General features: G+C 40.2%; 1 protein-coding gene across 1 annotated transcript in view; it reads left to right on the top strand.

Annotated features, from left to right (window-relative positions):
- LOC147017402 (membrane-bound glycerophospholipid O-acyltransferase 2-like) overlaps window positions 1-24,936 on the top strand; it is a 111,451-nt gene that overhangs the window by 23,640 nt on the left and 62,875 nt on the right. Inside the window, exons 2-3 of the mRNA XM_085847028.1 lie at window positions 10,375-10,520; window positions 19,407-19,484. Coding sequence (XP_085703154.1) covers window positions 10,375-10,520; window positions 19,407-19,484 — 224 coding nt within the window. The remainder of the gene's footprint in view (window positions 1-10,374; window positions 10,521-19,406; window positions 19,485-24,936) is intronic.

Raw genomic sequence — 24,936 nt, 5'->3', positions numbered from 1 at the left:
GGAAGAAGGCGGCGTCATTCTGTAGAGGAGCGGCATCGGCAAGTGTGATCATGAAAAGAAGCTGTACGGCGGTTTCTGATCCCTGGTGTTGAGTATCACTGCCCAAATTGCCTCCTTTCCATTCCCCCCCCCCCCAGAGAGTGGCTGGACACCATTTTGGGCATGTTTTCCGCACAGTGACGACGTGGTTTGGCAAACCCCAAGCTTCAGAAACTCATCTCTGGGCACACAGCTAAGTGCCGGGAGAAAGGGAGGATTTTTCTTTTATTTATTCTGTCCCCTTGTTTGTATTAAAGTTTGTGTGGAGGTGCTTCAATATTAGATTTAGTTTACCTCACGTTCCATTTTTAGCTCGCCTGTTCAAAGAACAGAGAGCTATAGCGATACCCCCGGCGTGAGCGTGAGCATGAAAATGTTAAAGTTTTTGGTGCAAGTTACTTCCTTTTTAATGTTTTTATCTACCACACTATTTTTTACTGATTACAATATACAAATACATATATTGCTTTAAAATTATTTGAATCAGACTTCACTGCAATGCTTCACTTCACTTCCCCCCCCCCCCCGTCCACAATTTAGCACTAAATAACCCTCAACATTTTTCATACTAATCGGGTAAAGTGGTCGACTTGTGCAATTAAGATGTCATCACGAAGCCACCTATGACGTCATCAAAAAAACAAAAATCACACTTATTTCCCATGGGGAGTACTTGACATGCCAAGTTTCAATTTTTTCCATGAAGTGGTTTCAGATAGAGGTGCAAAGTTTTTTTTCCTTTTTTTCCAATATGGCTACCACACCACATTACCTATGATGTCATTATCATTAAAACATTCTACACGAGTAGTCGCATCTATGGTGAAAATGTTATGTCAATCGGATAAGCGGTTGCAGAGAAAAAGAGAAAATTAGGACAGATGGAGAGATGGACGGACAGACAACCCAAAACATTATGCCTCTGGTGACTCGTCACCGGAAGCATAAAAAAGTGTATATTAACAAATATGGACATGAACTTTTGTATCTTCATAATTGTTTGAGCACTATCAAAAGTACCTGTCCGCAGTGACAGGAAAAGTTAAAGTAAATCTTCAGACCTCTGGGAGCTTATACATGTTGCTGCGTTTGAGACTGGGGAGTAACTGCTGAAATCTATCGATTCGGGTTCTTCCCTACATCTTTGTTCTTTTTCTTTCACACTTTTTTCTAATTTTTTCAGTTCTTTTTATTCATTCTAATTCTTGCTTTTTCTTCTCTTTCATCTCTTTTACTCTCGATTCCTCTCTTTCTTTATCTATCTCTTTGAGGAGAAGTGAATTCTTGCAGAAGTTTTTTCTGTAAGGCTCACTTGTCTGCGCCGGGATTGGTTTGAGGGTCGTGCAGTCGCGGCAGAAACCCGAATCCTATCCAGGTTCCTCCTGATGACTCCATCTTTACTCTTTACTTCTTCGGGTTCCTTCTTGGTCTTCCGTTTGACTATCACTTTAAATTATTTCATGGATTTTAAAAGGTTAATTGTGTTACACTCAGAGCCAAAGCTTTAAGTTACTGATACCACCCACTACAAAATGCTGGTGCAAGATCGGGCGGCAGAGGTTCAATTTGTCTAAGCTATTTTAAAGTGTGTGTTACTCCATAAAGATCTGTATTAAATCTACTTTAATACTGGAAGGGATAATAAAGTGACTTGACTATATTACATCAAGAAAAGTTAAATGAAAATGCAAAATATCTTATCGGCAGCTTTTCAAACGCAGCACAGGAAATGGTTGCCGTAAACGGGAGACAGACGAATTGATGGACAGACACTGCGGTTCACGAATATATATATATATATATATATATATATATATATATATATATATATATATATATATATATATATATATATATATATATATATATATATACAGTATCTCACAAAAGGTGAGTACACCCTTTACAAAAATAAACATATTTTGTTGTAACTTTTTACTTTAAGATGTATTATAAACACAAGACTCAAAGAAATGATAGAGATATGACATCCTGTCATACATGTACAGGCCAAAAACATTTATTCTGTGGAAACAATGTAGCACACTGGGCATATCTGTGAAAAAGGGGGGGGGGGGCAACAAAAGTGAGTACACCCTATGTACTTTCTCATATTGAAGCGTTATTGTTTTCAGTATTTTGTATGTCCACGATTTTTTGAGCACAGCAGCTATTCTACTCGGTATGGAGTTGACCAGTGTTCCACATGTCTTTGCTGGGATCCTTTTCCACTCCTCTGCAATGACTTCTCGAAGTTGCGTGATGTTGGACACCTTTCATCCCTCAACCTTACATTTCAGGATGCCCCACAGGTGTTCTATTGGGTTTAGATCAGGTGACGTGTTTGGCCACTCCAACACATTCACCTTTGATTTCTTCAGAAAGGCAGTTGTTTGCTTGGAACGATGCTTCGGATCGTTATCGTGCTGAAATACAGCTCCTCTACCAAGTTTTCTTATAGAGGGTAACATCTTCTCCTTCAGGATGTCACAATACATCGTAGAATCCATCTTTCCCTCGATGAACTTGAGCTCTCCAGTACCGGCAGCACTCGTGCATCCCCAAACCATGACACTACCACCACCGTGCTTGACTGTCGGGATAACGCACTTGTCTTGGTACTGTTCCCCAGGTCGCCACCAGACATGCTGCACTCCATCAGATTCAAACAAATTGATCTTGGTTTCATCAGACCAGAGGACATGTTGCCAGTAGTCCAGGGGCTTAGATTGATGTGCTTCAGCAAACTGTTTGCGAGCTTTCTTGTGGCTCTGCTTCAGGAGAGTCTTACGCTTTGATACGACGCCCATGCAACCCGATACGATGGAGTGTGCGACGTATGGTTTGCGCACTAACAGTCTGGCTAGCAGCTGTAGAAATCTCTTCAGCAATCTTGGCAGCACTTTGTCGTCTGTCTTGGAGGACTAGATTCTGAACTTGGCGAACAGTACATGCAGTCATCTTTGCTGGTCTGCCCTGGCAAGCACAACTCATTGTTGTATGCTTCTTGGAGAACCTCTGGATGACCTTGGCCACGGTGTTGGGGCTTACTTTCAAAGAAGCACCGATCTTCTTGTATCCTTGGCCATCTTTATTTCGGGCAACAATTCGATATTTGACATCTTTCGAGAGCTCTTTACCATGAGGAGCCATGCTACTTTCTCAATGGCGATCGGTACAGTATTTCCTATGCAATTATTTCTTCAGCAAGCAGATAGACAATTACTGCATTGAGTACACTTCTTCACTTTTAACATACCAGGGAGGTTTCAGCTCTATGGACATTGTGTGTATTGTTTGGTGCATATTTGTACCTTTAACACTCTTTGACTTAAATATGCATAAAATAATGAAAATGGAAGCTGTTTTCCCATGCTTGACTTACTTCTTGTGCAGACAATAGCAGGGGTGTACTCACTTTTTTTTTGCCTCCTCTTGCAGAAATATTCATAATATGCCGCATTGTTTTTATGGAATGGCAGTTTTGTGCATGCATACATATTGCAGAATGTCTACACTGTCATCAACTCTTAGGTTCTGCTTCCAGCACAGCTGCTTAGAAAGTTACACCGAATTATTTACATATTTGTGAGGGGTGTACTCACCTTTGTGAGATACTGTACATATAATGATTAAGTTGTACGAGGTGAGATATGTGATCGGCTTTTATCACATTATTTGCTGTTTGCTTTATATCAGATTTACTTTCACACACAAATTTTGTTAACACTCAAAACTGACATCAAGACTATAATATGCCTTGCTTTCCATATATGGTTTACCTGACACCTTTTACTTCCGCTCACGATGACTTCATAACTGAACAGATTTCCATGACCTTTGCGCCAATGTGTGATGCAATATGCAAAGTCGGCTTGTGCCAATTTCTAAGAGGCCTTGTTATCCACCGCTTTCATTGTAAAGCATCGTGCCTCACAGACCGGTTTTAGTACGAATAGAAGGCTCATTGCAGTTTGAGATGAATACAGCGATTTCTCGAATAAGAGTGCTCTTGTTTAACTAAACTGGACATTGGCCGGAGGCTCCTCGCACTGGCAGTGGGTTTTCTAGGCCCAAGATAGATATAGTTCTATTGGAAAGCGTTGTGATCCCAGCTCCATTGAGAGTAAACAAATGCTTCATTGAAATGCAAGTCCATGTGAACAAAGTGGGGGTACAGAGCATGTTTTTTTTTTTGTTGTTTTTTTTCTTCCTCCCACTCATCATTGCTGCTTTTGTGGGAATTGATCGTGTGCTTTCAGAATGAGCGAGTGTAGCATCTTGTGGTTAATTTTTCCATCGTACTTTAATTGCAAGTCCATTTAGTGAACGTTGCTTTTTAACTTGCTCTCCTGAATCGTAAGCGATGACTACGATAGTTTCTAAGAATTCTTAAATACGCACTTATTGTCGGAAGGAATCTTGCCACAAACATTGCCATCTTCGTTTGAAAATGCTTTTGGCGAGTGTGAGTGTGAGTGTGAGTGGGGTGCAGGGAGGGTGGGTGGGTGCAGCATTGCAGAGCATCACATTTTATCATTGATAGAAGCTGGCCGTTTGGTTTTCATGTACCCGTGAGTGTTAACTCTACGATGGTTAAATGTGTAAATATCTGAGCCGTCGCACAACTCAAATTAGGAATCCAGTTGTCTTGCATCATGTTGTTATTTATTTAGCCAATGCCATGGAAACATTGGCCAACTGAACACAATCGATTGCCCTTTTATTTGCTTTTTTCTTCTTCTTCTTTTCTTTCTTACTTTTGCCAGCCAAGTCCAAACAGAGGATTGTTGTATTTGTGGTTGCTTCGGACACCTTTTTGACCATCTACATATTGATTTTTCCAAAAATAGTACCATATTTCTATTGTGAAAACATTCCAGCTGCCCTTATTTGCACTTTACAAAGTGTTGAAGCTATTTGAGTTGCATGACTTGATTACAAAGCAGACATACAATTGTAGTACGAATCACTCTGCGCTGTGCTTGATTAGACAGACAGTGGAAGATATTGTTTGGAGCTTTATGCCTTTTTCATAAACACATTGATGTCATCTTATCCTGCCTGCCCTGCAGATACATTAAGTAAGATGCATTCTGAGGTTAGATGCCAAGTTTGACTTGTCACGTGTCCTTCAAGCTATCAAAGGTTTTAATAATGTAATCCTTTAAAATGTGTGGTTCGTACCCTCGCCGAAGGAGAGGGTATTGCGTTTAGGTCTGTTTGTTACTTGCAAAATCCAACATTTTTCAAGTATATTGGCCAGTCGATTTTGTTATTCTGTCTGTCTGTTTGTCACCTGCAGGTCACGATTCTAAACTGTTCGTCATGAAACTTTATCAAGTTGTCGGGGTAGTCTCAACTGAGAAGCCTATTGACTTTTGAGGTCAAAGGTCATCTTGAGGTCATATTTATAAAATCATCATTTTTCATCCAATTGACTTTAAATTTGAATAAGATTTGCATATTTCATCACTTAATTGGAAAACCAACTATTTTCGAGGTGCAGAGGTCAAAGATCAACTCAAGCTCAAACTTCTATCTGAAAAATAATCATTTTTCATCTGATTGACCTGAGTTTTGTCAATTTTAATGTTAATGAAATGGACAATTTGATGTATCCATGGCAAGCTTTGGAGAGGGGGATGGATTTTGCAAGTATCATGCTCTGCACCACGTCTTTTTCTTGTTACTTGCACAATCGAAGATTTTTCAAGTATATTGGTTAGTCGATTTTGTTATTCTGTCTGTCTGTCTGTCTGTTTTCCACCTACATGTCACAATTTTAAACCAATCTTTACGAAACTTCACCACATGGTCAAGTTTGGCATAAGGAAGAAGCCTATTGTTTTTGAGGTCAAAAGGTCAACAACTTAGGTGAGATTTCTAAAATCTTCAATTTTCATCCCATTGACTTGAAATTTCAAGAGGATTTGCATATCAGGTCACTGAATTCAACTAGCCAATTATTTTTGAGGACAACATAGACTGAATTTTCTAAAATTGCCAATTTTCATCCGATTGACTTGAAATTTGAAGGGGAGTTGCATATTTGGTCATTGAATTCAACCACCAATTATTGTTGAAGTCAAATTTGTTTTATGGATTTTGCAAGTGTTGTCTTTTTCTTGTTTATTTATGAGTGATATGTGATTTGTGTACACACTGTATTTCATAATTCCTGCTCTTCATGATCATTTGATCTCTTCATGAGATCGAATTTCTAAAATCGTTATTTTTCATTTGATTGACTAGAAATTTGAACAAGATTTGCATATTGCATCACTGAATTGGGAAAACAACTATTTTTGAGGTCAAAAGGTCAAACTTCAAAAATCCTCAATTTCAATCTGAAAAATAATTTCAATCTGATTGACCTGAGCCTTGATGAAGATTGTCAATTTTAATCTTAATGAAATGGACAATTTGATGTATCCATGGCAACCTTTGGAGAAGGGGTGGATTTTGCAAGTATTGTGCTCTGCATGACGTCTTTTTCTTGTTACTTGGCAAAATCTTCAATTTTGTCAAGTATGTTGGTCTGTTCCGTTTGTTGGTTTGTTTGTTTGTCTGTTCGTCTACAGTCCAAACGGCTGGACCAGTCGTTCTTAAATTTTTACACCTGATAGGCAATCCACCTGAAACGGTCCACATCCAAACCCCGTCTTAATCGGACTAAACGTTGTGACGTGACGTCACACAAGGTGAAAACACATTTTTGGACATAACTCAGTGACCGGAAGTCGTAGCGACTTCCTGTTGATTCCAAAACGAACTTCAATGGAACATCTAAATGTTTTAAAATGCATGTTAGTACAAATTATGCACAGTTTTCGCAAGCGTATGACATCAAAGTTTTTAGCTATTGGCATGATTAAAAAAAATTCTATTCGTTCTACAGGTCACAATTCTTAACCGATTTGGATGAAATTTTAACAGCTGATAGAAATCCACAGTGCAAAAAGATATGTGACTTTTGGTGATGTTCAAGATCAGGATCTGGATTCTGCATCACTTTATATTATCGCCCATTATAAACCAATGGGTAATTTTGTGAATTACACATGGCTATTTCTCAAACAGTTTTGCACTTATTATATTGAAACTTATACTGTCTATTTATGCATGTAATATTAACATGTGTACAAAGTTTGATCGAAATTGACCCAAGGTCAAGGTCAGGGTCATCCAAAACATGAAAAACACATATAAAATACACATTTTTGTTTTACAACATATTTCAAACCTGATAACGGGATTGTAAAGCTGGTTGAAAAGCAATGTTCCTCAATATTTTCAAATATGTTCTACGATCAGAATGAAGGCAACAAGCACCGATGATAAGTTGTTGAATGTCACATGGTGGCTTTAAATGAGTTGTGAAAATTTTCAATCTGCTGCCGTTACCATGACAATGCACGCCTGATAATTGTTATTTGTGACGTCACATCATTTTATTAATGTACGAACAAATAAACACCACACATTCCATGACATTACAGCTTGGACCACCACACGGAAAGGTCAACTAATTCGCCAAGTGTCGTGCTAAGCACGATTTTTCATTTGTTTGTTTGTCTGTCTGTGTACAGGATATCTCAAAAAATTGTTGTCGGATTCGGATGAAAATTGGTGAGCATGTTGGATGTGTGACAAGCACGAACTGATGAGATGTTGGTGAAGATCCAAATCTGGATCCGGCTACAAGAATTTTTAAAGTGATTTTTCACCATTGAGAGATGGGACCAAAATGATATATAGCACAATATCTCAAAAAGTTGTGCACAGATTGGGACAAAACTAGGTGGGCACGTTGGTTGTGTGATGAGGAAGAATTGATTCAATTTTGGTCAAGATCTGAATCCGGATCCGATAATTATTGTCAGTGATTCTTCACCATTGAGAGATTGAGCTAAACTGATCTGCAGTGTAGCACGATATCTCAAAAAGTTGTGGACGGATTCGGATGAAACATGGTGGACAGGTTGGGTGCGTGACAAGGAGGAATTGATTCGATTTTGGTGAAGATCCGAATCCAGAGCTGAATTTGAGAATTTTGCTTTTTCTATCACCGATTTCTATTGCAGTAAGTCACTCCAAGAGTGGTGAGAGACCAAGTTCTGAAATTGGCATTTATGCAAAATCCTTGTTATTGACGTTTTCGATGTGTGCCCCTCTGTGTTTCAGAAAGGCATTGATCTTGACTCCAAAGTTCTGTCCAACTTTCCTGTAGGTCTCATCTGGCACTGCCTCGAGGTAATCTGACACCTCCTGCTTCAGATCATCCAGTGTGACAGGGCGGTTGGTGTAGACAGAGCCCATGGCAGCCCCCCAGCACCAGTAGTCCAGAGGGTTCAAGTCTGGGCTATGGGGTGCCCAGTCATGAGCAGCATTCAGGGCAATGAGGCAGTTTCTGAAAATCTGCTGCAGAAAAGTGATGGTGTCACCAGCTGTATGCTGGGGTGCACCATCCTGCATAACCCAGGTCATGCTGAGCTGGTTTGGGGTGACCTTTTGGGCTAGATCTTTGAGGAACTTCTGGAGCATGGCCCGGTGGCCCTCACCGTTGATACCTTTCACATACCTCTCAGTGATCTCAGGTGGTTCTGCGCCCCCCCCCCCCCAGAAAATGTTGTTGTGGTTGTTGAATGCACCGTTCAAGTGGAAATGGGCTTCATCACTGAACCAGATCAGGTTGATCCAGTTTGGGTACCACTGCATCCTGTCACTGAGCCAATTGCACATGTCAAGTTTCCTTCTCATGTCATCTTGACTCAGTTTATGCCTTATAGAGATGATGTATGGGAAAAGCTTCAGTTCCTTAGTGAGGATACACAGACTGATGTTGGTTTGATGCCGAGCTCCGGGGAGTGCCGGCGGTGGGACTTCTTTGGGCTGCCCATGGCAGAATCCCACACGGTGTTGATGTGATGTTTGCTTGGCTCTTGGTTACTGATGCTGGTCTGCCACTGTTGCTCTAGCTTGAGTTGTGCACTGTACCTTTGTGTTCAAAATGTTTCACAATACGTTGAATGGCACAATTTGTGGGTCCATCACGTGTTCTGTGGTTGTATTCCCGGCAGAACCTCGGACGGGTGTCTACATATGATTTAGTCTCATGCCACAGAGCTACCACTTTTGTCTTCTGCCTCACTGTCGACGGCATAGTTGAGCTACTGCAAGAGATCCCAGGGAACAAATACCATGATAACACCACCAAACTCTGAAAAGGAAAACGGTATCAGTCAAAAAACAAAGAAATAGTAGCAAGTCAAAGTTGTATCGATCTTTTTGAAACACCCTGTACTTCCAGCACATCTTGCATACTTGTGAAGCTACACAGCGAAATTGACAGTTTTGAGATGGTTGGCATGAGATGACTAACTTTTGAACAAAGCAGGATGGGCTGATCACCTCAATTTAACGACTGGTACTTTCATATGTCTTCAAACATCTGTGATCAACGAGTGAAATGTATTGGCTAATCGGTACACTAGTGTCGTCATGGATAAGAGACATTATTATCCCCACTCCATTTGACAAAAAAAAAATAAAAAAACCGGGGGGATATTGTCTGTCTGTCTGTCTGTCTGTCACGCTATCTCTTCCTAAACAGTTGTGCAGATATTCACCACACTTGGTAGTTATGATCACGACATGGTAAGAAGGTGAAAGGTCGGTATCATTTTGGCTCCGTCCCCAGCAGCGGGGTCAAAAGGTCAAATACTAAAAAGAATGCAATTGTGGGCACATTTTAAAACATTTTAAATTTAACTTTGTATATATACAATCAACATTGGGAGACGCATGAAATATGTAACGATGTTTGTGGATGTGACCCCTGGGTCAATGCCCTAGGAGGTTGGGACTTCAGATTACAGTGGTCAAAACGGAAAGAAAAATTTGACATTGGGTTGTTCCTGGTGGAACTTTATGCCATCTTTCAAACTTTACTTTTGCTGGAAAGCATGGGGATTGAGAATGAATTTCGGAACCATTGACTTCGCTTTCGTTTACACTGAGTTTAGTACCCTGCCATGATTTCATGAAGAGGTATAGGAGGGCTATTGTTTCATGCATGTACATGATCTTATCATGTTTTTAGCAGTGGCTATTTCAATTTGATGAATAGTGGAATGAAAACGAATTGGTTCAATTTTGGATGTGGTGAAATCTTTATGAGCAACAGAGGGCAAGGTATGGACAGGGTTCCAGGTTGACTTGTGTAAACAGAGATGGCCATCCGATTGAAATGTCTATATGGGGAAACTCAGCTATTACAGAGATGGGTTGCATTTGTGTTCTTGCTGATGTGTTGGGGTCATCTTCCACTAGGTGAACTTTGTTGTTTGCCTGGGGGTTGCCCTGTGTGCCGGTCCATGGTTCCGTCTCTACCTCCACCCAAGCCACGCAAGCCCAAATATCCGTCACATTGTGGCCACCATCCTTGGGTTCTACCTCGCGATCTTCTGCTTTGGCTGGTAAGACATTCATCCATATATATATATATATATATATATATATATATATATATATATATATATATATATATATATATATATATATATATATATATATATATATATATATATATATATATATATATATATATATATATATATATATATATATATATATATATATATATATATATATATATATATATATATCCATTAATTCATTATTTTTCATATCCACAGACCACCAGCAATAGTTGTTCTCTGTCGAGATCATTGTTTTTCTCCAGCCCATTGAGGGTTATGTCAAAGTGAATATAGTTGAGGGGCTTTTTGAATACTGTGTCTATTGGTAAACTATACAGCACTTTTGAAATGACATAATCCACCCCAGATTGTTCGGCGCAGATGCGCAGAAACCCCGAATAACAAAGTTGATCGGGGTGGCCCTGGATATATTTCATGCCTGCCAGATAAGGATTGCAGCACGAAACGACAGAAAAAACTTCTAAAGTTGCCGAAATTACTTGTAAAACGTCTGCAAGAAAGGGGTGTGCCCCTGCGTAACAAAACAGTTGGAGAACTTCTTTATCAAGTCGTCCAAAAAGGTTTATGTAGGCCTTGCTGTAAAAACTCCTGACAATGTGGGCCCATGAAAGGCCGAAGATTTGTAGATGGTGCGTTCTAACCAAACCTTCATCGTTCTTCAAAGATTGATGGCAAGGTCTTACCTGGGGCTTGTCGATGCACAGAGTAATTTCAAAATGATGATATTTACGATTAATCACGTTTGCAAGGAAGAAAGGGTTGGGGGGAGGGAGCTGTGAGGGCCATTAATATAACTAACTATATATATATATATATATATATATATATATATATATATATATATATATATATATATATATATATATATATATATATATATATATATATATATATATATATATATATATATATATATATATATAACTATGCGGATCATACGGATGATCCGCTGTGGCGACCCCTCACGGGAGCAGCCGAAAGAAGAAGAAGAAGATATATATATACAGTGGGGAGAACAAGTATTTGATACACTGCCGATTTTGCAGGTTTTCCCACTTACAAAGCACGTAGAGGTCTGTAATTTTTATCATAGGTACACTTCAACTGTGAAAGACGGAATCTAAAACAAAAATCCTGAAAATCACATTGTATGATTTTTAAATAATTAATTTGCATTTTATTGCATGAAATAAGTATTTGATCACCTACCAACCAGTAAGAATTCCAACTCTCACAGACCTGTTAGATTTGTCTTTAAGAAGCCCTCCCATTCTCCACTCATTACCTGTATTAACTGCACCTGTTTGAACTCGTTATCTGCATAAAAGACAGCTGTCCACACTCAATCCATCAGACTCCAACCTCTCCACAATGGGCAAGACCAGAGAGCTGTCTAAGGACATCAGGGGCAAAATTGTAGACTTGCACAAGGCTGGGATGGGCTACAGGACAATAGGCAAGCAGCTTGGTGAGAAGGCAACAACTGTTGGTGCAATTATTAGAAAATGGAAGAAGTTCAAGATAACAGTCAATCTCCCTCGGTCTGGGGCTCCATGCAAGATCTCACCTCGTGGAGCCTCAATGATCATGAGAATGGTGAGGGATCAGCTCAGAACTACACGGCAGGACCTGGTCAATGACCTGAAGAGAGCTGGGACCACAGTATCAAAGAAAACCACAAGTAACACACTACGCCGTCATGGATTACAATCCTGCAGCGCACATAAGGTCCCTCTGCTCAAGCCAGCGCATGTCCAGGCCCGTCTGAAGTTTGCCAATGACCATCTGGATGATCCAGAGGAGGAATGGGAGAAGGTCATGTGGTCTGATGAGACCAAAATAGAGCTTTTTGGTTTAAACTCCACTCGCCGTGTTTGGAGGAAGAAGAAGGATGAGTACAACCCCAAGAACACCATCCCAACCGTGAAGCATGGAGGTGGAAACATCATTCTTTGGGGATGCTTTTCTACAAAGGGGACAGGACGACTGCACCGTCTTGAGGGGAGGATGGATGGGGCCATGTATTGCGAGATCTTGGCCAACAACGTCCTTCGCTCAACAAGAGCATTGAAGATGGGGCGTGGCTGGGTCTTCCAGCATGACAACGACCCAAAACACACAGCCAGGGCAACTAAGGAGTGGCTCCGTAAGAAGCATCTCAAGGTCCTGGAGTGGCCTCGCCAGTCTCCAGACCTGAACCCAATAGAAAATCTTTGGAGGGAGCTGAAAGTCTGTTTCTCCCAGCGACAGCCCCGAAACCTGAAGGATCTGGAGAAGATCTGTATGGAGGAGTGGGTCAAAATCCCTGCTGCAGTCTGTGCAATCCTGGTTAAGAACTATAGGAAACGTCTGATCTCTGTAATTGCAAACAAAGGTTTCTGCACCAAATATTAAGTTCTGTTTTTCTGATGTATCAAATACTTATTTCATGCAATAAAATGCAAATTAATTATTTAACAATCGTACAACGTGATTTTCAGGATTTTTGTTTTAGATTCTGTCTATCAGTTGACGTGTTCCTATGATAAAAATTACAGACCTCTACGTGCTTTGTAAGTGGGAAAACCTGCAAAATCGGCAGTGTATCAAATACTTGTTCTCCCCACTGTGTGTGTGTGTGTGTGTGTGTGTGTGTGTGTGTGTGTGTGTGTGTGTGTGTGTGTGTGTGTGTGTGTGTGTGTGTGTGTGTGTGTGTGTGTGTGTGTGTGTGTGTGTGTGTGTGTATGTATATATATGTATATATATGTATATATATATATATATATATATATATATATATATATCTATATATATATATATATATATATACATATATACATATATACATTCATATTTGTTTGATTCTGGGGCCACAAGAGAAATTATAAGATTTTTGCATCAATTGGTGAAAGGTGTGTGTGTGTGTGTGTGTGTGTGTGTGTGTGTGTGTGTGTGTGTGTGTGTGTGTGTGTGTGTGTGTGTGTGTGTGTGTGTTTTAATCACGGCCTCCACAAGCTAATTGTGTGAACAGGAAATGTTACGAACCCAACTCCTCATCGACGGATATTTCCGTAAGTCCTCTTTGCATTCAGGAAGGTAACAATTATGATTAACCATTTTGAAATTGCTACTCTGTTGTCTGTTGTCTGAATGCTTAAAATTATGTTTAAAAGACGATTTGAATTACAGATTCCATGTTGGCATTCAATGGCAGGTTAAAAGTGCCCGTTAAGCTGAAACGAGTTATTGCGCGCGCGCGCGCACACACACACACACACACACACACACACACACACACACACACACACACACACACACACACACACACACACACACACACACCATGCACAAAAAATGCCTCGTTTAGCATTCATACGTCATTGTGAAAGTGCCGTATTGAGAACTGTAAATTGTGCTTCCACATTTTAGTGAACAGACTTTCCACGAGCGGTGCAGTTGAATCGTATGGTTGGGGTCTCTCTGAGTTTGAGGATAAATTGCTCACTTTTATAAAGATCCCTTAACTGCTTCACAGCCGTTTTAGCTTATCCAGAACTTGACAAAATCGGCTCCTTTCTAGGGGATAAGGGCTGCATTGATGACAAAATTGATTGAATCTGCGTTATATGTACTGCCGGCTTGTTTCCTCACCATATCTGCTCCATTAAGGGGAATTTGTTTATTACTTATTCCCAAGTGTGAGGGAAGGTTGGGGGTTGGGGGGGGAGAGAAGCTAAATTGCAAAAATTAAAAGAAAGCTGGGCAAAAAAACAGGAGAACAGGGGACGGGAAGTATAGAGAGAAGGTAAAGACTGGGAGGAGTTGCTCTTATAAATGGAAGAATAAATAGTATGTACATGGTATACAAGAAAGGAAGATGGTCACACAATTCCACAATTTTTGGTTCACATCTAATAATTATTTCAATCAAACCAGCTTATTTCAGTCCACTACAGGATGACAGACAGCCTCCTGCAACTTGTGTCGAGGGGCTTTTAGGTATATTCACTAAGAGAGTCTGGGCAGTAATTTGGACTTTTTTCTGTGTGCCACAAGCAATAAATAACAGGTTGGGTGTGTGACAAGGACGAATTTATTAGATTTTGGTGAAGATCCAGATCCTGAACCAGATACTCAATTTTTTCAGTGATTATTCACCATTGAGCGTTGGGGCCAAAAACTATATATATATATATAGATGACTATATCTCAAAAGGTTGTCGATGAATAATGCCAAAACTTGGTGGATGAGTTGGGTAGGTGACAGGAACAACCTGATTTGATGTTGGTTCAGGTCCGGATGCAGATCCGCCCTATCGGTGGGATACAAAACGTAAACTGTTCAGCCTGGCGGAGATATGCGCTCCACTGAGTGCCGGCCTAGTTATTGCTGCTTTCTTAAGTTTTCTAAACATCCTTTTTTGGTTTTGCATGCAACCTTTCATGTGTACTTGTTTTTGTTTCCATTTTTACCCCTCAGCCCGAATTGGGCTAAGGGGGTATTGTCGTCACAGGCGTTGTCCGGGCGTCTGTCAACTTTTGGTTTCCGTCGATTTCGAGGAGAACGCATTGTCCAATTAAATCCATTTTTGCAGGGTATATTGGGGTGGAGAAGAGGAAGGTTCCTTTCGAAAATGAGCGTGCTGCGATTTTCAATATGGCCTCCATGGCAGCCATCTTGAAATTGGTTTCCGTCGATTTTGAGGAGAACGCATTGTCCAATTAAATCCATTTTTTCAGGGTATATTGGGGTGGAGAAGAGGAAGGTTCCTTTCGAAAATGGGCACGCTGCGATTTTCAATGTGGCCTCCATGGCAGCCATCTTGAAATTGGTTTCCATCGATTTCGAGGAGAACGCATTGTCCAATTAAATCCATTTTTGCAGGGTATATTGGGGTGGAGAAGAGGAAGGTTCTTTTCGAAAATGGGCGCGCTGCGATTTTCAATATGGCCTCCATGGCAGCCATCTTGAAATTGGTTTCCGTCGATTTCGAGGAGAACGCATTGTCCAATTAAATCCATTTTTGCAGGGTATATTGGGGTGGAGAAGAGGAAGGTTCTTTTTGAAAATGGGCGCGCTGCGATTTTCAATGTGGCCTCCATGGCAGCCATCTTGAAATTGGTTTCCGTCGATTTCGAGGAGAATGCCTTGTCCGATTAAATCCATTTTGCTGGGTGTGTTGGGGTTGAGTAGAGGAAGGTTCCTTTCGAAAATGGGAATGCTGCGATTTTCAATATGGCCACCATCTTGAAATTGGTTTGCGTCAAGGGGCTGAGGGGTTACGCCCGCTTTGCGGTGCTATTTTTACCTTTGCCACCGAAGGATTGGAAGAGTTGGTTAGGATGACAAGAACATCACCAAAAACTATGGAAAACACTGAAGGTGGACGGAGGTTATGTTTTCACCCCTGTTTGTGTTTCTTTGGCTGTCTGTGAACAGGATGTCTCAAAAAGTTGTGGATGGATTGGGACAAAACTTGGTGATCAGATTAGGTGTGTGACAAGGAAGAAGTGATTCAATTTCGGTGAAAATCCAGATCTGGACACTACAATTTTTTCAGTGATTCTTCACCATTGAGAGATGGGGCCAAAAACAATATATCGCATGATATTTCAAAAAGTTGTGGACAAGTTATGACAAAACTTTGTGAAGGAGTTGGTTAAATGACAGGAGCAAGCCAATTCCATTTTGGTTCAGGTCCAGATCCAGATCCAGCCCATCAGCGGGGTACAAAACATAAACTGTTTAGCCTGGCAGAGGTATGCACTGTACCGAGTGCTGTTCCAGTTTGCCTTTTAATTAATTTATTATCTTCATAAGGCTATGAATAAGGTCATGGAATATTAATCTCTGTGAAGGCCAGTGTCTATGTGCATCGGCAGACAACATAAACAATAGATTTTCTGAACTACAAGTTGATAAGAGTATGCTACGTTGAAAATAAGAGTGGGGGAGGGGGGTGCACTAACAGGTGGAGGGACAAAATAAAGGGAGAATTGGGGCAAGCGGAGGACACAGAGAGTAGACAAGGCTCGTATGAGAGCTAACACACAGAACGTACAACAAGGGAGCAGAAGATAAGAGTGGGGGTGGGGGGGGGGAGGGAAGGAAAAAACAGTGTGGAACAGAGGCATGAGATATGTTGAAGGGAGAGAGATGGAGCGGGGTACACAGGGTAAATAAGATGGACACTACAGGGACTATCAGGAAGGAAAGCAGGGAATTTATAGGACCTGGGTTTGGGGTGGATTAGCGGGGGTAGAAAAGGTCAAGATTTTGGATGGGGGAAGATAAGAGTGGGGGTGGGGGGGAGGGAAGGAAAAAACAGTGTGGAACAGAGGCATGAGATATGTTGAAGGGAGAGAGATGGGGCAGGGTACACAAGGTAAACAAGATGGACACTACAGGGACCATCAGGAAGGAAAGCAGGGAATTTAAAGGACCTGGGTTTGGGGTGGATTAGCGGGGGTAGAAAAGGTCAAGATTTTGGATGGGGGGGAGATAAGAGATGGTGGTGAACAGCTGTTTTGAAGACCTGGAGGGAAGAGTGGGATTGAAGAGAGTGTGGGAGTTTGTTCCAAAGATGGGGAAAAAAGAGGAATGAAAGGGTGAAGGTGAGCAGTTATTCTTGATTTTGGTAGTTTTACCAGGAGGGGGTTGTGAGCGCCTTGCAGAAATATTGGGGGGGGTGGCAGGGGTTATCTCAAACATATCTCAGACAGAGCAGGGGGAGGGGTTAACGCCGGAGAGGAGATTGTAGAAGACAGAAAGACCACCGGACCTGCCTGTGGTGAGAGAACCAAAGACTCATCCTCACCACAGGAGATACTTTGTTCAGATATGAAACTGGACATCATAAGGTGGAGTAATCAGCAACGGCTTCCTTATCTGCTGATCTGGAGAGGATTAGATGCTGGTATAACACTTGCCACATGTCCTTCAATCCTGAAAAAGTTCCCATTCTTACCCCGTCTCTCCACAAGGATTGTCAAACTAACCCACATATGTATTTCCACTTCTGGGCGTCACCTCTTCCTGGCCCTACAAAGCCAGCTGCAGACAGGGCATTCTCCATCATGCTGAGTCCTTCACTTGGTATCTCTGAATTTCTCACAGCAAGTAAAGACTTCAAGTTGCTCAATGGACTACTGTTCTTTTCTATGGGTCAGTGCCCCTTCTTCACAACTTTCTCTCCTGGAAGTTGTTGAATCCAACATAATCATTTGCATCTCCCACAAAGAAGCAGAAACACAGGGCCTGCTGCCCTCTCATCGCAAACCTGTTGGTGACCTCTGTTTTCTCGCACCTATCCTCTTCACATCTTCGGACTTTGGACTTCAGACTTTCCAACCTGATACTTCACTCCAGAGCTTCAAGTTTGCAGTTCATCACCATTTCATCTTCTATTCCTAACTGTGATCTTCTCTGTCCTCATTAACCCCTCACATTTACTTGCAGGTTGCAAGGTTTCCTCTCCTCTCTTCATCCTACTGTTTTCTCATCTTTTTTTTATTATCTTGCCAAAACGAAGTTTTTGCAAGATATGTTAGTCAGCTTGTATGTTGTTTTTTTTTTGTTTTTTGTTTTTTGTTTGTTTGTTTGTCTGTAATCACATATAAAAAATTCTGCAGAGCACAGTTATCATTGGAAATTTTTGTAACCGCATATCAGAGGCCGATAGAGGTCCCTTTCAATGCACAAAATTTTGAAGGTCAAAGGTCAAGGTCACTTTGTCGCAAATCAGGAGAGTCGACGAAACCCTTATTTTTTGAGTAATTTTGATCGGATCGTCTTCAAACTTCATGGGAATATAGTTCATGGTCTGGCGCTCAGCTGATTAATTTTTGGTGGTGATTGGCCTTGACCTTCATATATATTTTTTTTTTGTCTGTAATCACGTATTAATCACTCTGCAGAGCACAGCTATCATTGGAAATTTTTGTAACTTCGCATATCAGAGGCCTATAGAGGTCCCTTTCAGCGCATAAAATTTTGAAGGTCAAGGTCAAAGGTCAAGGTCACTTTGTCGCAAATCAGGGGAGTCGACGAAACCCTTATTTTTTGAGTAATTTTGATTGGATAGTCTTCAAACTTCATTGGAATATAGTTCATGGTCTGGCGCTCAGCTGATTAATTTTTGGTGGCGATTGGCCTTGACCTTCATGGTTAGCGCCTCAGGTCAAACATATTTGACCCCAAGGTCAAATTTTCAAGTTTTAGGAACCATATCGTGTAGTACCTCAAATTGAACACCTCGATGAGTGCTTTCTAGATATGTCAAGCTTGAGACATTATGACGTCATTTGGTGATGTAATGAGGCAAAAGCATATTTTTCATGGTTACTCTGTAGAACGATTCTCATCGGAATCTCTCGTAGGCAAATATTCCTCAAGGAGTCGCTCCTGGTGGATAGCAGCTCTGTTCACCTCAGTGTGACCTTAAAAAAGTCACACGTGGTCACCTTTTGGCAAGATACGGGTCACCCTGTGGGTGACATTGGTTAATATTTTTATTGTTGTTTACATGCATTGTTAACACTGCTCCACTATCAGTTTTGCCTTTTACCCTCTGTCACTTCCCTCTTCAATGAGCTGACATGTGGTATCCGATTATTTATTTATTTATTTTGTTTATTTTTTCCCCAACCCCTCCCATATAATGTTTATGTGATTCAACCTTTAGTTGATAAAATGTATTGCTTGTTTATGTGGTACATTTTTCCCCTCTCATGCAATTTTGCTTTTCCTTTGCCATATATATATATATATATATATATATATATATATATATATATATATATATATATATATATATATATATATATATATATATATATATATATATATATAAATAATATTTTACATTCTCCTTCCTTCCGTAGGTACACTTTGCACTTTGTGGCATACGTGTCCGTCTCATTTGCTCTCCTGCATCTTGTGAGCGCAAAACATGTACACAGGTGAGCTATTCCATGAACAAAGGTCCAGCTTCTTTAAGGCCAATAACAGCATTCATTTGAGTATCTTCGCACATCACTGTATTTTGTCATGTTCTGTTTTTCTCTATTCTTTTATATGCAGCACATGGCTGTGAGTAGCATCCTCTGTCGGGGTGCAGCTGTGCCACTGATGTAGTTCCCCCTCTAAGTTAGAGCAGGAATTTGGAATTTCACAAGGGTGCTGGCAATAGCTTGCCTGTTCTTCATGGACACTGTGGAATGTTTAACATCCACCAACTAATGCTTGCAGAGAGCATGGCCAGTTTAACGTCCATCCGAGGAACGGCACACACATTTATGCCTCGCTCTGCCTGTGATGCACCAGGATGACAGTTTATAGCTGGTTCAAGATTGATACTCAGACTAGACAGCTAAGAGGCAAGTGTACATATCTCGAGGCTATCCTGCCAGACATTTCTCTCTGATTGATGATATTGGCATTATATTTGTAATGGGCAAGAAGGCAGATCATCCCAGTGTCCGAAAGACCCCAGATTGCTCGGATGTGATTGCAGAATTAATGTGACCGTTTAAGTGTTAACATGACGTTACTTTAGTTATGACCTCCTTAAAAATAGTAAGTTTCATGTTTGGAATGATTTTCAATTTTGTTTGACTGCCAGGCAGGCAGAGACGGTAAGATATAATCTCACTTCTCTCTGTGCATGCGTGATCGGTCCGAGTTCGTAGCCAATATACGGTAAAACAAATGACGTCTACCTATTCGTGTTCAAAATATGACATTCGATTTAAGTGAGCTGTTCCTCGATCATAAAATGATAATACGGACATGAACCAATTGCCTAACCCCGCTTTTCGCTTCGTGTGTGTGGATTAATAACTTGCTGATGGGGATTTGGAATAATGAACCTGTTTCGAGAAGGGTAACGTGTTAATCCATCCTTGATTTAGTTAGGTAAATGATAAGAATGATTAAAAAAAAAATTTCAGTGAGCGACAGGTAACACAGCATTCTCTAGGCCCATGGATTATTTTGGCACATTACCATCCTTCATCACATGCTGTCGATACCAGATCGATTTTTAAGGCACGGTATGGCTCGTTGACGTCTTCTACTGAAGTGCCATCCCTGAAACTGCAGTGCTCAATGGTGACCAAACGCTGTCAAGACATCTTATCACAGTGGCTGGTATGCAGTGCATATTGGAAGGAAAACCTGCAGGGTCAAATGTAGCACAGGCCTCTCTCTTCCTGCTACAATGTGCTACAATAGGGTTAATGTGGCATTGGGTCAAATTGATTTTGAACATCTTTGTTTATCTGCTTCTTTTGTCGCCTGGCAACAGGAAGCTCTCATCTTTCGTCATGCTTTTACCAGCCCGATAAGGCGTGCAACTGCAAACGGGCAGCGGCAAGCACCCTATCATAATATGGCTTGTAGTTATTTTTTCACTTCCTCTGCTGGAGTTAACAGATAATTTTTCCGTTGGAAATTTGTGGGCAAGATAAATATTTTGCTTATATTGCCGAAGTGGGTGGAATTTATTGCAACATTTGGTTTCGGTAACCGTTTATGGTGTGTCCATCTACATGCACCACAATCCAGGCAAAAATGAATATAGTAGATGTTGTGTTAGAAAAGATGATGATGAATATTGAATGGCTGAACTAACATGTCTCTTTGGATATATGAGTAGCTATCTGTAATGAAGTTAACGAAATAAAATGTTCCCGAATAACTGCACATTGCATCGAGATGAAGAACTGCCATTGATGTTACAATTTGAAAGGAGTATTGAATTATAACACTTGTATCAAAGTTGTAACCTTAGGAGTCTTCCTCCAAATGCCCGACACTGTTTCCTAGCGGTAGACATTTCCACAGGTTTTTGCATACATGTACAACTCATCAGCGATTGTTTAATCTGCAGAAAAAACTCGTAAAGAGACGATGATTTGACACGTCTCTGATCGAGTCGAAGCACGATCGTTTGAGTCATTGAATTACAAACTCAATTGGAGATTTTGTCAACAAGCATGTTCGCAACACATTCCCTCCTCAAGTTATCTCCAAGGTGGTTTGAAGAATTTAGAAATGCTGTGTATTTTCTCAAACACTGTTCGTAATTTTTATATAACTGACATCTAAACTCTCGCGATGATGTCCTTATCTCTTTCCTTCATATTTTAATTTCCAACTCCAGTCGAGCTATCTACACACACACACACACACACACACACACACACACACACACACACACACACACACACACACACACACACACACACACACACACACACACACACACACACACACACACACACACACACACACACACACACACACACACACACACACACACACACACCCCTATAATTCCCATCTCCTCTCAACCTTGGTTTCCTTTTTCTCCCCAATTCTCCCCACACTGCCCTACCTTTCTTTTGCTCTCCTCTCCTCCCGTTTCTTCCTTTTTTCAATTTAGCACTCCTCCCTACCACCCTTGCATATGCAGTTAATAGAACGGTCCCTGAGCATTTGTGCTATTATTCTGTTTTCCCACAATCACTCAATACAATATGCAAATTATACTCTACATTTGGAATGCTGCGCTTGTGGGAGGGAGTTTTTGTGAATCTTTATTGCAGCTTCTCGCACCCATTTTGGAGTTTTTTCTAAAATATAGAAAATGATTCTAATATATATATATATATATATATATATATATATATATATATATATATATATATATATATATATATATATATATATATATATATATATCAAATATTTTGAAGGTTCCTTTCAGATGATGTAGTTTGCATGAGCTTGTTTGCACATTTGGGTTAAAGGATAGATAAAATAATCAAAGTTACCAAGTTTCCCTTCCATAGCTTTTTCCTTTGTTTGAGTCTCCTTTGCTTTTTCCAATCTCACATTTTATAATTGGTCGTTTTTAGCTCGCCTGTTTGAAGAACAGAGAGCTATAGCGATACCCCCGGCGTGAGCGTCAGCGTCAGCGTGAGCGTGAAAATGTTAAAGTTTTTGGTGCAAGTTATTTTTTTCCTTTCTAATGTTTTTATCTACCACACTTTTTTATACGCCCGATATATATATATATATATATATATATATATATATATATATATATATATATATATATATACATATATATATATATATATATATATATATATATATATGTGTGTATATATATATATATATGTGTGTATATATATATATATATATATATATATATATATATATATATATATATATATATATATGTGTTGGGGCGTATTATGTGATACCGGTCGTCCGTCTGTCTCTGTCTGTCCGTCTGTTCCTGTCCGCACTCTAACTCCCAAAGTTTTCAACTTTCACGTTTCATATTTGGTACATAGGTACAGACTGTGGAGACGGTGTGTCGTGACATATGTTCGTCATCTAAAGTGGTTGCCATGGCAACCAGGATGCTGTTTTCCATCCGTTCCTGTCCGCACTTTAACTCCCAAAGTTTTTAACTTTCACGTTTTATATTTGGTACATAGGTACAGACTGTGGAGACGGTGTGTCGTGACATATGTTCGTCATCTAAAGTGGTTTCCATGGCAACCAGGATGCTGTTTTCCATCCGTTCCTGTCCGCACTCTAACTCCCAAAGTTTTCAACTTTCATGTTTCATATTTGGTTCATAGGTACAGACTGTGGAGACGGTGTCGTGACATATGTTCGTCATCTAAAGTGGTTGCCATGGCAACCAGGATGCTGTTTTCCATGTCGTAGCACAATTCTGTATATACCTTCTTGTTCGGGCGTACATTGTGCTCACTTGCGCTCTTGTTACTGATTACAATATACAAATACATATATTGCTTTAAAATTATTTGGATCAGACTTCACTGCAATGCTTTATAAAAAATATTAATTATTAGACTAGTCTTTTAAAAACGATAAATGTATAAACAGGCGAGCATTGGGTGGCTTTGACACCAACTCTGGTTATTCCCGACACTGGTATCATTTGTGTTATTGGTTTGTGTTTAAACTTTTTCTTCTGGCCTCGGTCAAACTCACCTTAGGTGGTGCCAAGTTTTTTATTTTTATTTTTTGTTTCGTCAAACATACTTAGTGTGGAGACGGCTTGAAATTCCGGAGGTCTGCGCCTGCTCGAGAAACAGGATTGATTGGCAAAGCTTGGGTACAGGATGAGTTGATGATTTTTCACACTACCCAAATGCCTGTGATGGTTGAGTTTCCTGTCAAATTGATGGATAACTGTCAATCTGTGGGTGTGCTGATTGGCAAAAAGTTTTATTCTTGACACACTCATACGGCTATGTACATTGCATTTGGAACTAGAACAGCACTCGGTAGAGAGCATACCTCCTCCAGGCTGAACACAAATTATATATAGTAATACCTGTACTTCACGAAGCAATAGAAAAATATATAAAAAGTACACGGAATGAGCACGTGACCAACAATGACCACAGCCATCACGACAACAGCAACAACAATTACATCCAGTATTATAAACTAAGACAGCACTCAGTAGATCGCATACCTTCCCCAGAGTGAACAGTTTTTGCATCCCACTGATGGACTGGATCTGGATCCAGACCTGGACCAAAATCGAATTGTCTTCTTGTTACCAAACCAACACATCCACCAAGTTTCGTCAGAATCAGTCCAAAACGTTTTGAAATATCATACTGTATATAGTTTTGGCCCAATCTCTCAATGGTGAAGAACACTTGAAAATTTTTTTAATCCTCGTATTCAGATCCAGATATTCACCAAAATCGAATCGATTTGGCCTCGTCACACACCCAATCTGTCCACAAAGTTTTTTTTTTTATTATTATTATTATTTTTTTTTTGTCAAAATCCATCCATAACCTTTTGAGATATCCTGCTCACAGGCAAACAACCTGACAGGTGAAAACACAACCTATGTACACCTTTGAGGACAGAGGTAACCAGACACATCGGTTGCCTTGTATTACAGATTCTTGGCAGTTAAATCTCACAACTTTTCAGCTTCAAATTCGTTTGAGCCGACCTGACAGACATGATGCCATCATGGTCTGTTGGTGGTTATGTCTATCCAAGTGTTGGAGTTAATGCTGCAAAGTTTTAAGGTGCCCCTCAGTGTCTTTCAAAACTTTTTGTCTGAGTCTTGTGGGATTTATATCCTAGATTTTACTTTTTTTTTTTTTCATCTCGATTTTACTTTTTTGTTGCAAAGATGTCACTTTGTTTTGTCATTTAATGTAATGAAGTCAGCGTGCAATTACAAGGTACAGTCCCTTGCACAACACGATGATAATCTTGCAAGGATTGTTAAAATAGTGTGTGCTCTTCAGGGAATGTTAATAATTGATGGAAAGTTAACACCATATGCCTGCAGCACAGTGGCTTATCTGAACAAGAGGATGATGTGTAGTT

This window comes from Eptatretus burgeri, chromosome 11 (assembly GCF_056783735.1).
Source record: "Eptatretus burgeri isolate ZD-2024b chromosome 11, Ebu_testis_v1, whole genome shotgun sequence".
Lineage (NCBI taxonomy): Eukaryota > Metazoa > Chordata > Myxini > Myxiniformes > Myxinidae > Eptatretus > Eptatretus burgeri.
The sequence above is the reverse complement of the archived record's forward strand: the minus strand, read 5'-3'. Positions and strand labels throughout refer to the sequence as shown.